This window comes from Mytilinidion resinicola (genome assembly GCF_010093595.1).
Source record: "Mytilinidion resinicola strain CBS 304.34 unplaced genomic scaffold BDZ99scaffold_1, whole genome shotgun sequence".
Taxonomy (NCBI): Eukaryota; Fungi; Ascomycota; class Dothideomycetes; order Mytilinidiales; family Mytilinidiaceae; genus Mytilinidion; species Mytilinidion resinicola.
The window spans coordinates 2,732,004-2,744,633 of record NW_022985437.1 but is presented as its reverse complement, the minus strand read 5'-3'; the positions used below and the strand labels follow the sequence as shown (position 1 = coordinate 2,744,633).

At 52.9% G+C, this 12,630-nt stretch overlaps 6 protein-coding genes across 6 annotated transcripts; 4 read left to right on the top strand and 2 right to left on the bottom strand.

Annotated features, from left to right (window-relative positions):
- The first annotated feature begins 46 nt into the window (after window positions 1–46).
- Window positions 47–2,306, top strand: BDZ99DRAFT_405676 (6-phosphofructo-2-kinase/fructose-2,6-bisphosphatase-like protein). Its single transcript, XM_033716431.1, has 4 exons — window positions 47–359; window positions 467–1,643; window positions 1,694–1,870; window positions 1,958–2,306. The coding sequence occupies exons 1-4, from the start codon at window positions 346–348 to the stop codon at window positions 2,177–2,179; spliced, it is 1,590 nt and encodes a 529-aa protein (XP_033584732.1). The 5' UTR covers window positions 47–345; the 3' UTR covers window positions 2,180–2,306.
- A 1,353-nt stretch (window positions 2,307–3,659) lies between these two features.
- BDZ99DRAFT_530943 (uncharacterized protein) lies at window positions 3,660–4,898 on the top strand (the record flags this gene model as incomplete). The annotated part of the gene is made up of 6 exons (XM_033726423.1): window positions 3,660–3,674; window positions 3,845–4,208; window positions 4,320–4,331; window positions 4,436–4,465; window positions 4,510–4,791; window positions 4,885–4,898. The coding sequence occupies 6 exons, from the start codon at window positions 3,660–3,662 to the stop codon at window positions 4,896–4,898; spliced, it is 717 nt and encodes a 238-aa protein (XP_033584731.1).
- Window positions 4,899–5,660: 762 nt separating this feature from the next.
- On the bottom strand, window positions 5,661–6,650 carry BDZ99DRAFT_493519 (uncharacterized protein; the record flags this gene model as incomplete). The annotated part of the gene is made up of 1 exon (XM_033723238.1): window positions 5,661–6,650. One exon carries the CDS (start codon window positions 6,648–6,650, stop codon window positions 5,661–5,663), a length of 990 nt encoding a protein of 329 aa, XP_033584730.1.
- Window positions 6,651–7,138: 488 nt separating this feature from the next.
- Window positions 7,139–7,829, bottom strand: BDZ99DRAFT_505346 (DUF74 domain protein; the record flags this gene model as incomplete). Its single annotated transcript, XM_033724100.1, has 2 exons — window positions 7,139–7,650; window positions 7,825–7,829. The coding sequence occupies 2 exons, from the start codon at window positions 7,827–7,829 to the stop codon at window positions 7,278–7,280; spliced, it is 378 nt and encodes a 125-aa protein (XP_033584729.1). The 3' UTR covers window positions 7,139–7,277.
- Window positions 7,830–8,105: 276 nt separating this feature from the next.
- On the top strand, window positions 8,106–9,758 carry BDZ99DRAFT_457482 (NAD(P)-binding protein). The gene is made up of 5 exons (XM_033718686.1): window positions 8,106–8,405; window positions 8,454–8,702; window positions 8,756–8,927; window positions 8,977–9,575; window positions 9,651–9,758. The coding sequence occupies exons 1-4, from the start codon at window positions 8,388–8,390 to the stop codon at window positions 9,561–9,563; spliced, it is 1,026 nt and encodes a 341-aa protein (XP_033584728.1). The 5' UTR covers window positions 8,106–8,387; the 3' UTR covers window positions 9,564–9,575; window positions 9,651–9,758.
- A 721-nt stretch (window positions 9,759–10,479) lies between these two features.
- BDZ99DRAFT_513985 (uncharacterized protein) lies at window positions 10,480–11,571 on the top strand (the record flags this gene model as incomplete). The annotated part of the gene is made up of 1 exon (XM_033724768.1): window positions 10,480–11,571. The coding sequence occupies one exon, from the start codon at window positions 10,480–10,482 to the stop codon at window positions 11,569–11,571; it is 1,092 nt and encodes a 363-aa protein (XP_033584727.1).
- Window positions 11,572–12,630: the final 1,059 nt, after the last annotated feature.

The following is a 12,630-nucleotide window of genomic DNA, read 5'->3' as shown; positions in this document are numbered from 1 at the left end:
GCTTTTTCAGACCCAAGCAACGGCATTCAAACTTTGCACAGCACCCCTCATTATCTCCGGCAACTGTGATCACTCACATCTCGTTGTCCAGCGTGCCACTGCTTCATCGCTACGCCGCCCATCGCGTCTTCATCCTCCGGGGAATTGATGACATCGCATCCACGAATACGACAGCCTCCGCAATCCCTGCTCCATACATGTGACTCGTGGGACGCTCAACTATCAGACTTGACGGACTCCTCGTTCGAGCTGATTGGCCACTGAGCTTTAACTGCGATACCCCTCCTTCATTTTCTTTTGTCCCCTTCGGCCGCATTTGGAAGACACTGAACAAGGACGGCCAGCATGGATACTTTACTGTAAGTACCCTCAGCTGCTCAATTGGCACCCCCAGCAAACCTTCTTGAAGCCATCCTGCTACCAAACTCTGCTGTCTAAGTAGCCAAATCTAATATACAATGTGTAGCACCGCCGAGATCTACGCGAATTCGCCCAGATTCCGTCGGAGGTCAAGCACCTTCGTAGATGCCATCCATGACTTACCAGAAAAGGAAGAGATGGCCCCGGCCCAGTTGTACAGCACTGAGTCCGGCAGGCTGTTTCACTCAGGTCGTATCGTGATTGCTACCGTCGGTTTACCAGCACGAGGCAAAACCCACATCTCCGTGGCAGTGGCACGTTACCTCCGATGGCTTGGAGTCAAAACTCACGTGTTCCATCTTGGCGACTACCGTAGAGCAACTCTAGGTCCCGGAAAGGATGTGCCAGATGATTATTTCTTCCTGAATGCCTCTCCGCAATCCGTCCTTCTGCGGAACAAGATCCTGAAGAAGTGCCGTGAGGACATCTACCACTTCCTGGAGCATGAAAACGGTCAAGTCGCTATCTACGATGCAGTCAACGCCATCAGTAACGGACGGAAGTCTCTCGCGAAGGAGTTTGCGAAGCACAACGTGCAGACGCTGTTCATCGAATCGCACTGCACCGATGAGCGCATCATCCAAGAAAACGTCCGGAACGTCAAGATCTCATCACCCGACTACCAGGGCTGGTCAGATGAGGACGCCATCGCAGACTACCTAGCTCGAATCAACTCGAGGATACCGCATTTCGAGACTATGGAAGAGCCGGAGCTTCATTGGATCAAAATGATCAACGCCGGTGAGAGGGTCGTCGTCAACAACTGCGCTTTCGGGTATCTGTCCCAACGCATCGTGTTCTATCTCCTCAATCTCCACATCAAATCCCGACAAACCTACTTTGCCCGTGCTGGAACTACTAGAGAGGAGGACTCGTATAAAGCCGATGCTTCTCTTTCCACGGAGGGACTGGATTACGCTAAAAAGATGAGCGACACGCTCTTGAAACACAGGGAGCAAGAGAGAGAATCCATCATAGCTCAAGGTGGTCCTGACAATCAACTGAAGCCTCTCACCGTGTGGACCTCCACTCGTCGCCGAACCGTAGAGACCTCGAACTACCTCGCCGAAAAGGGCTATCGCGTCAGGCAGCGATCACAAATGAGCCAGATGAACCCCGGTGTATGCGAAAAGATGTCAGAGCGCAGGATTCGCGAGGAATATCCTCAGGAAGTCACCAAGCACGAGGCCGACCCTTACCACCACAGATACCCACGGGCTGAGGTTTGGAATCTCCTTTCAGTCATTCTTGACTCGCTACTAATTCAACTTAGTCCTACCACGACCTCGCCGTCCGTATGGAACCCATCATCCTCGAGCTCGAACGTGAGCAGAACGACCTCCTCATCATCGCCCACGAATCCGTCCTCCGCGTCCTCTACGGCTACCTCATGGCCTGCAACGCCGCTGATATCCCGAAGCTCGAATTCCCTCGAGACGAAATCATCGAAGTCAGCCGCCCTTTTCATTGCCCTCTCGATCTCTCTCAGCACTCTCATTACTCTTACTCAAAATCACACTCACACTCCCCCCCTCAGATCATCCCCTCTAGCTACAACAATGTGGCGAAGCGCATTCATATCCCGGATCTTCCAGATCGTATCATCCCGGGTAGCCCTGAGGATCTCAAAATGCCAGTGCCGCCCTCTGGGACGGTCTCGCCGTTCTCAGGGTTGGGCACGCCGTCCGGGACTATGACTCCGGCTGGGGTTGCCCAGCCGTTGACGTTGAGAAAGACACACATTAACCCTTCAGAGTAAGTTCAGGTTGGTGACGGATTATGCCTTGTGGGTTTTAAGGTTGGCGTTTGCTTCTTGGTAATATTACATCCCGTCTGTTGGGAACTGTTCCAGGTAGGATAATAGGTAACGGGGCGCTGATTCGGGCTGTTAGATTATAAATCAAGTAATTGCTAACGCGTCTATGACTTCTGTCTTTCTCTACTGGCATCAAATGCTACTGTAACATGGCTCTAAGAGCCTTGGAGGCTGCGTTGCATCCAAACGCTTTGCTTTCTTTTTTTCTAGAAAGTGCCGCTTGAAACTGACGAGCGTCACACGTTTCACTTGGCCCCTGCCCCCTGCAAGTGGATCCTGCGATGGGGCCCCCGCATTGCTTCAATTCATCAACAACAATAGCACTGGAGCATATATATTTATTACCAGTACGACTATAGCCTTTTCATTATCTACTATGTATGTACTTACAGCTCGACATTTGCAGAGCGACAGCGCTGCAACAAGGCAGAACCGATTTGGTCCCGTAAATCCGACTCCTGAGATTGCCAATAATTCCATGGCATTCAGGAGTCGTGAATAGCATCCATTGGCAGCGATAACGATATCACTTACTGTCAATTCTGCGGGGAGCCACACACACGCGAGCAGCTAAACAGGCACCTTGGCAGAAATAAACGACTGTCTGCCTTCCCTAGGGCGTACTGAGATGGTACCGTATGAGCCGAGCGTCCCCGGAGCCGTGCTGGTGGTGCTAGTGTGTCGAGCGTGAAGCGGATGGGTCAATAAGAAGGCGAGTCTTCAGAAAAAAAGTTGCAGGGTGTTCCCGATGTAATCAGCATGAGTTTGCGAATGCTGGATAAGTGTCTTGGCTACCGGTTCTCATCCCATAAACCACTAGTTTTGCAGGTTCATCCAAAACACGGGACAGACTTCGACCGAAGGATGCAAAAATACGTCCGCCCATGACCGCCCATGACTCGCCAGCCGCGATGCTTTCCAGACTCACTTGCTGGAAACCCAGCTCTGGTAGTTGAGTCGTTCGACAGAGCCACTCCACGAGGCTATCCCACAAGGCTCCCTAAGCTCTTGCGCATATCACCAGGACGGAACAACAACGTAGGTAACGACTGACCCGTTAAAGGGAATGGCTTCTACATATAGCGTGGCCTCCCGAACGTCCTTTCTCTTCACCGACTCGAACCACACAGCCCGCAGGCCAGGTTGGTTATCTACATAAGGAGATCCCAGCTAGCACGCATCCTTTGATCTCCTCGCCATCCCATAATTTCCAGGTACCTATATCTCTTTACGCTGCAACTGGTTCCCCCCACATTCTATCATCTCCGCGGTGGCTTCTTGAGCTGTGAGCACGTATGGGGGACAAGGCCCTATGACGAACGGCGTGATATAGACGCAGTGTTCTCTTGCCTCTATTATTATTGCACTACGAATATACACGCGACGGGTCATTCTTCAGAATACGGGGCTGGGCGACTATCTTATGGTCGTAGCTTCGGTAAGATACCCATTCCTGGGCTTTCTTTGTATAGGGCTTCCGTTGTCCTCTCCCTTTCTTCGATGGCAGCTCCGGCAGTGTGCTCAGCACCTTATCCTATATTCCCTGAAGAAATCAGCAATCCAAACTCCCTAACCCATTGCAATCTCTCTCACTAATACCATCAACAGATTCTGTTCATACTCTACAGCGCCCTCGTCACTGTCTCGACGGAAAATGGACTAGGCCAACCCCTCAGTCATATCCTGAATCAGTCATCCTACGCGAAAGCCATCAAATACGTCATCATAGCCCAAGCCGTCTTCCTCGCCGCCATCGCGGTTGCCAGCAGCGCTGTCGCGATATTCCTTCTCCGGCTTGTCGTCAACAAGTGGCAGAGAGGACTTTTATGGAGTTGCATAATCTCCCACTGCATCTTCAACACCCTATCAATACTCGCCGTATATCTCCAATGCTCGCCAGTTGACCGTCTATGGGATCGACAGATACCCGGTGCAAAATGCTGGAAAAACGCCCACGCGCTGAATTATCTTGGTTCGGCGTAGTCTCCTATCATCGACTTTGTCCTGGCTTCTTTGATGTGGGTTGTTTTTGGGGCCTGCAGATGCCGAGGAGGGATAAGCTGACTGCTGCAACGTCTTTAAGCCTCATTGCTGTGTAAGTGGGAGCCTGGTACATACATCCAATTGCAGGCTAAAATGAATTAGCGGTGGAGTGGCCGGCATCCTTCGTACGATTCAACTTTACTACGTGTGTCGTAGTCCGGACTGGCCATACGTTCGTGGGCGTAGGTAAAGAACGAATTCTTGCTTGCTCTCAGCTGACCAAAACGAAGCGTACACTCACCTCGCGATCTGGTCCTCCACCGAGCTTTTCTGCAGCATGGTCTTCGCTAGCATCCCGATCCTGCGCCTACTATACATGGCCGTCGTTCACGGAACCTATGAAAACGCGTCTAAGTCCAGCAGTCAACGCTCGAGAGGATATCCGCTGCGGGACTACGGCAATCACAGCACTACCAATAAGAGCAGCTTAGGCGCTGCCACAACTGTGCACACCGCCGTCAGGTTTCAACCGCATAATGCTAGCGAGGAAAGTATACTCGGGGCTCCTGGGAGTATGTCAGTGGGAGAGGGAACAAAATAAGTCCGTGGTAATCATAGAGAGACCAAGGTTACAGAAGAATTGTTACTGACTGTGTCGTATTCAGAACCTCGTCCCTGAATGTTGATAATAATGACGAGTAGACTGATGCTTTACAGACCTCGCGTTTGATGTCCCTGCCTTAATATCACGCGTTTTGCCTTTCCCCTCGTTGATGAGATGCGCAGACATCCTCGCATAAGGCCTAGTTACCGCGTCTTCACGCCTACCCGTGCGCCATACCTAGCCGTGCCAAATCCTCCGCTTTAGGGTCTTTGATTACCCGGCAACGCGTTGGAAAGGCTCTAGACGCAGGCGTACACTCACTAGATCTTCATTATCATACCAGAACGCGACGCAGGAAGCCTCCCGACCGCCATAAGCCACGTTGAAAAACCCGCTACATCCCCACTACCGTCCCGTCACACTCCTCCCCCTTTTCATTCTCGTCTCCAACCCACCGCAACTAAACAATCGCACGATCCTATGCGTACACGTCTCCGACAACTGCTTTTCCCCCTCGCCTGACACACAGCTTAGACTATCAAGAGTTACCCCCCTTCCCAATCCACACGACTTGGAGGAGTTATCACGTGATTATCGGCCAGGAGAACACCGCGATGTATCGCATTTCTTTTAGCGAAAGTATAAATTCTTTGGATGAATAGGATAGTAATGATTGAGACTCTCTCATACTCGTGTCCACACAATGGTACTCAAGAACGCGTTCCATTCTTCTTCTTTTTCTTCTTCTTCTTCTTCCTCCATTGGTATCTAACGAATGAAATCTACCAAGCCTGGTGCGGGTATATCCACGAATCCGCGTCTTGACAGCAAAGAAAGCTACCGCCGCCAAACCACCGCGGCCCTCCCACCCGTTTCCCCCTCCCCACCCCCCACCTCCTCAATTCTCTTCTGCAGCACGTCTCTACTCTCCGGCTCCAACCTGATCGCCTCCCTCAAATACCCCACCGCGGCCCCCTTATCCCCCGCCCCCTGACACGCCACCGCCGCGCGAAAACTCAGCTTCGCCTTCCCCCTCCTCACCCCCTCCCGCTCCTTCCCACCCCCAATAACCCCATCTCCAACCCCCTCCCGCGCATCCAACCACACCACCCCCTCCTCCGCATTCTCCCGCGCCAGCTCAAAACCCCCCTTGTCCCCCGCGGCAGCATTCGCGATATTCAACAAGACCTGCGTCCGATCCGCGTAGATCTCCAGCGTTAGCGCCCACAGCACGCCCACCAGCCCGCGGACGGATTCCAGGTGGCACTCCCAGACGACGTGCGCGAAGCGCAGCGCCATGGCGTAGCGATCGGCGGCCTGCGCGAACGAGCCGGTTTGCGCGGCCTCGACGGCGCCGAGTTGCAGGCTCTGCAGCTTGGCGAGGTGGGCGGCGGCGGGGTAGGCGCCCGTGTAGCGGTGGTGGAGGGTGGAGAGGGTGGAGGGGAGGAGGGCGAAGAAGGTGGGGGCGAGGGGGGCGTGGGTGAGGGGGTGGAGGAGGGGGCAGGAAAGGGTGGATTCTCCCGCCTCCCGCCCCTCCGTGCCCGGGAGGGAGATGGAGAGGGTGGATTGGATGGTCCAGATGTGGAGGGTTGGCATGTAGAGGGCGGATATGAAGGCGGGGAGGGCGGAGGCGGGGATGGTGAAGGAGGGGTGGGAGGTGGCGGGGAGGGAGGTGGTGAAGTTGTAGAGGGTTAGGGTCATGGCGATGTCGTTGCGGGTGGTGAGGTCGGTGGGTTGGGTGGCGGTGATGGGGATCTTGTCGCTGTCGAACTTCGAGATGAGGGAGGGGTCGTTTGTTGCGATGAGTATAGAGAGGTTTTGAGACATGGTTGCTGGCTGATCTTGGTCTGTGTATATTCTCCACATGTGTTTGCTGGTTCAGTGCGCGTGGTGTTCTTTTTCTGGACGAGATGGGGTTGCTCGGTGGCCCGCGAACGCTTATCCCAAGGCTTAATACACTGTTATATCGTTGAGGCAGCTTGGCATTGTGATAATACGGTGCTGTTAATGCCTCATCCCAAACGAACTGCCGGCGCGGATTGAAACTGTGAACGTAAGGTGACTCGGAATAAGTTGTGCGGGATACGGCCCCTGGGTTTTGAAACGGGCCGATGTCGCGGAGCCGTGAGACGCGGCAGTTGCTGATGATGGTGGAAACGCGGCTAAGAAACATGTTCATGAGGGGGTGATGGGGTTGCGCATTGATAAGTTCACCTTTTCGGCCATGTTGGGATGGTGGTGAAGCATGAGCGAAGTACTATCCCTCCATTATAAAAGCGGGGCATAATTTTTCCAGCGCAACACCAAATCAAAGCAGGAGAAAAAAGACGGCAAGTAAAAATAGAGTGTGCTGTAGACGCAGCAAGTCTAGACGCTGTGCCGAGGAAGTGAACTCTTCTGAAGTGCCGTGTGTCTGATGTCCCCTGGGCGACTCCTCCCCCCGCCACGACCTACCTACTCAACCTTTTCGACGACGCACGCTGTACCATAAGCGCAAACCTGCGCAAAGTTCATAATCTCGGACGTGTCAAAGCGCATGGCGATGACAGCGTTGCCCCCGCGGCCGATGCACCCGCCGACCATGCGCTCGACGGCGTTGTTTCGCGCTGTGTAGAGCATGTTGGTGAGGTATTTCAGCTCTCCGCCGACGGCCGATTTGAGGACAGACGCGATGTCGGCGCCCCAGTTGCTGGAGCGCACGCTGAGGCCGCAGACGGTGCCGAAGGTGCGCACGACCCGGTAGCCGGGGAGTTCGTTAATGGTGGAGGTGGCGATGCCGTCGGTTCTGTCGAGGAAGAGGACGATGGCGGTTGGAGTTGCTGTGGGGCTGGTATAGGGCTTTAGCATGGGATCTAAGGCAGGGAGTATGGTCCTTAGCGACTTACAACTATACTATGGGTTGACTTCAATCTTCAATGCCTTATGCAACACCCTGTGTCTGGAGCTGAATGTAGAGAAAGAGCAATCAAATAGCGAAGTCCAAGTCTTATGACGCATTTGCGCCATGTTTCCCCCGCGGTTGCAGATCGAGGCAGACTTGTATCGACTTCTGGGGTCCTGATGACATGACGTGTATTCATCATGCTCTACTCCCATTTCTAGACGTGCATTGAATAATGTAACTATAGCAATATCTGTATTCATTGATTCATGGTAAGTCGATTAATACAGAGTATTGGTCGGCATGCCACCTTGAGCGATGCCGCTTCGCGCGTCGTAGCACGGGCCTTTTCCACGACATCTCATCCATCCATCAACACTCTCCCATATCAACCGCCAGCACTACTCATCACTGCCAAGGGTGACTGATCAGAGCTATAATGGACATATCGACCTGTGTAAGGCCGATTCTTACGGCGAAACCTCACGGATTTATCGTAAAGTCCTGAGATACCCGGATCTCCGAGCACCGCAGAGGCATCAAAATCCGCATATAAGTCGCTTTAATCATCAAAGTTGATCATCAAACAAGAAGCAGACATTACTACTCATCAGATCTTGTTAGTCATATACAATTTCATCCCCTTTGAGCAACAATACAGACGAAACCTTGAGAAAATCATCATGTCAGAGCTTGTATTCGTAAGTCAAAGAGAACATGCATCAATTTTACTTACTGATTGTGCTTAGATCACTGGCGCGGCCGGTTATATTGGGCACAAAACGCTTTACTTTGCCTTAGAAGAAGGTTACAAGGCTCGATGCGCTATCCGAAAGCAGGAGCAGGCGGAGAAGATACTCGCTCGCCCTAGCATTGCACCGTTCAAAGATGCGATTGACTTCGTAGTCGTGACAGAAATGACGAAAATCGGAGCGTTTGATGATGTTTTGCATGGAGTAACTGCTATCATTCATCTTGCTTCTCCATTGGCAAAGGAGGTTTGTGCGAGATGGTCGATTCATACAATAGATCCAGTAGCTAAACCATGCAGACGGATGACTACGAGCGGAACATTGTCAGGCCCGCCATCGATATCAACACTTCGATTCTTTCATCTGCCGCAAAGACGCCTTCGATCCGAAGAGTCATCATAACATCGTCGGCGGTTACCCTCGTTCCGTTCCAATGGAACTTAGCCCCAGACTCCAGAAGGGTCTACACGGGTAGATGGCTCCGGCACCCGCATTGCCAATTTTTGCTGACTCGAACTAGAACGAGATGTCAATACCAACCCCGTCCAGCCATACACCAGCGTCATGGATGCCTACTGGGCCTCGAAATCCCTCGCCCGAACCACCGTCCTTGACTTCATCAGCGAGCAGAAACCCCATTTCGACGTCGTTAGCCTGCTTCCCTCCGTTGTGGTTGGCGCAGATGAGCGCGCTACGAGCACCGAAGAGCTCCTCGAAGGCACGCGAACCTTGGTGATGGGTCCAGTCCTAGGCGTTCAGTCCCCGTTCCCCATGGTCGGCGTTCCAGTCGATATAGTCGATGTTGCTAGAGCTCATGTCGACGCGATCAAGCCCTCTGTTCCTGGAAATGCAGAGTATGTGCTTTCATCTGATACTCCTGATGGGATTGAGTGGGACCAGGCGCTCAATCTTGCGAAAACGTATCTCCCCGATGATTGTGGAGAGGGAAAGGCGCTGCCTCTGGGCGGCTCGTTTCCGACGACGAAGTGGCTGCTTGATGTATCAACGACGGAGAAGGCGTTTAGGTGGAAGTTCACGCCGTATGCGACTACGATGAGGGGGCTAATGGAGCAGTATGTCGAGCTCGCTAATAAAGCGAAGGCGTAAAATCAAGGTGCAGTAAGTCTTTTCAAGACTGCAGAGTCTCTTTTAACGCCGCTTGTGGTGCTTCAAACGTTATTAAGATCTCGATAGCATGGAAATCGGCGGAATCAGATCAGCTATAACCTTATTAGGCCACCTCAGATATCCTTAAAAAGGTGTACACTAACTAGAGGCTGACATGCCACAAGACCATGGACGTCAACAGCATTCAAGTATTTTCTTTACCTCATTATATTTCTATTGGCACTTGGATGCTACTGCTTGAAGTCCCCTGGCGTATTTTCGAAAAGTCTAAACATTTCAAATTCAACAACTAGTTAACTCGGCGGGGCACCTCAGACAGTGGCCGACGAGGGTGCATATAATAGTCCAGGATCTCGTTCGGACCGATGCACCACAAGCAACCGTACAAGAATCTACATTATGACAAAGTTTGGCGTACACATGTCTATTCACAACTCAGGATAACGCCGTTTGAGGTCGCCCGGTGAGCTTTCAGCTTCTTCAGAACAATCAAGATACCGTCCATCCAACCTTCTCAAAATGTATTGGAGGGCTTCAGACGGCGGTGAACGAACATATGCGTATTTCGAGATCATAGTATTTCAGCTCTTCAGTCATTATTTCGGAAGATTGGATTAAGTAAAACCCAATTCACCTCGTCATAAACCTCGATGTGTACACTACTCTGCCACTGCTTGAGGCCCTTCAACGCATTCCCAGAATTGTAAATTTCAGGGATTTCAGGATCAGTAAATTCGCTGGGGTACCTCAGACAGTGGCGACGTGGTGTAAGCAGATCTTCATCAAGACCTCATGTCAAACCAGCAGAGTGAGAAACCACTCACGTGAGTTCCCCGTGAATCCTCCCTCCCATCTCTCCCCCAGCGCCAAGCCACTCCAGGTTCCCCCCCACGTCATGTCAACAAACCCTCACCACGACACCACACCGAAGCGCACCGCCTCACCAGCGTATACCGTCTCAACACCATTAGACTTGCTTCAACGCATTCTCGTGAATCCGAAACACGTCGTATTCAGCACTCAGCATACTCATCAAGCCACCCCAAACGCTGCCAGCATGGCCCAACTGCTCCCCACAAAACCGCGCATGCCCACCTTCCGCCGCATCCCCCAGAAAGAATACACACCCGTCGGCTCCCATCGCGAAATCGAAGAATGCCTCCGCAACCGCGAACACCTCATCTGGCAGGTCTCGACAGGCCAAATCACCGCCTTCACGGCAGAGTACATGGACAGGCTGCCAGGTGAGCCGCCGAAGGCCTGGGGCAAAGACGTGCCTCACTTGCTACGAAGCCCCGTATCAGAAGCGCTTCCACCCAATCACAATCCACACGCAGACGACCAAGGCGAAGAGGACGAGCACTCAAATCACGCCGAAAACCCAGCACATTTGCCGGACCACGAAGTATGGTGGCTCTCCTCTTCCCCCGTCTCCTCGCCCCCGGAGCCCGCGTTCCGCGCAAACCCCAACCCTACACCGCCTACACACCCCAAATCAGCCCCTACCACTGCATCGATTGCGCACCCGGGAACCTCGTCGAAGCGGCCCCCGGCCTCTCCCGTCGCCTCGAACGCGGCGCCGAAACGCCTGCGTGTCTACGCTATGCCGACCCGCTCAACGCTCCCCACCGTTCCCCGCGCGACTGGGCTCCGCAGCCCCTATTTCGCAGCGCCACATGGTGGAGGCGAGGCTGTGTTGGAGCACGCGAGGACGGCGGGGGCTGCCACTGGTGGAATTGGCTTGATGCGGCAACACGGTGTGCGCAGTGAAGGGGGTGGCTATGGTGTGGGGGAGGAGAAGCGGGCACGAGGGAACGCGCTGGTGGATGGGGAGGGATTTTTGGTGGATATGGAGGGGAGGAGGGTTAGGTATGGGAGGGGAAATGCGTGGGCTGCGAGGGTTGGTGGAAATGATGGGGTGGTGGAGGAGGAGGGGAAGGATCAGGAGATGGTTGAGACGAGTAGTGATGTGTGGGAGGGGGAGTGAAGTGGAAAGGAGTGAAGCCTGCCCTGTAATGTCGAATGAGAGAAATGGAGTTGCTTTGTAGGATAGATAATGATCAGGAGCAAAAATCGTACACTGAGATGACACCGTCTGAGGTCCTCCAATGAGTTTGCCGAGTGTTCAAAAGGATTGAGTTTCGTGGCTTGCCGATTCAAGACAGGGAGTTGAGGCACCTCATGCGGTGGTGGAACGGTGTACACAGACTCGTCAACATCAACGAAAAACGACCCGTAGAGATAAATAGGCGTCGCTGAAGGCGCTTAAGCTAAAGAACGTGTACAGTTACAGCACCGTCTGAGGCGCCCCAGTATGGGTACTGGGTGTTCAGAACGTTGATTTACCATTCTGCCTAGGTTGCGGGTAGTGTATTGAAGCACCGCAGACGCCGGCAAGCAAGTGTACACAGACTCGCTCACTTTGGGAGAGAGGCTTGCCGCGTTGAAATAGACCAGAGTTAATGCCTAAGTGGTGGCAGCCAGCACTGTTTGAGGTGTCAGCAATTTTTCCGAGTTTCCAAACCACTGGCATTATTTTCTAGATCCGATATAGGGGGCTGAAGAACTATAGACGGTGGCCCAGAAATGCACACATACTCGTTCATGTTGAAGATAGATGGACCGGAGTGAACAGAAGGATTGGTGATAACCCCAAATAGGCGAGAAGAAGTCTAATGATACCACGGTCTGAGGTGCCCCAGCGGTTACCCAGTCTACCAACTCTTTTTGACACCTGCATCACACATGCCGCGCGTGCCCGCTTACATAACCCTTAGAGTCTCTTCAGGCAGGTATAAATGCCTCCAACCCGCCAGCTGTAGAACTCTAGATTCCAGCACACATTCAGGAATTGCTGATGAGCATAAACTTATGGGCCTATGACCGAATGGTGTTTTCCAACTTCGATAAGATAATGTCCCTCCTCCCTATGTGTGGGTGCTGGCGGAGGGCGCCCAGAGAGTTTGAAACTGCGAGGTAGAAGAACAAAATGGTACGGCTGGGGGGATCAAACTGCTCCAGATTTTGCTTCAAATGGTGTTTGGAG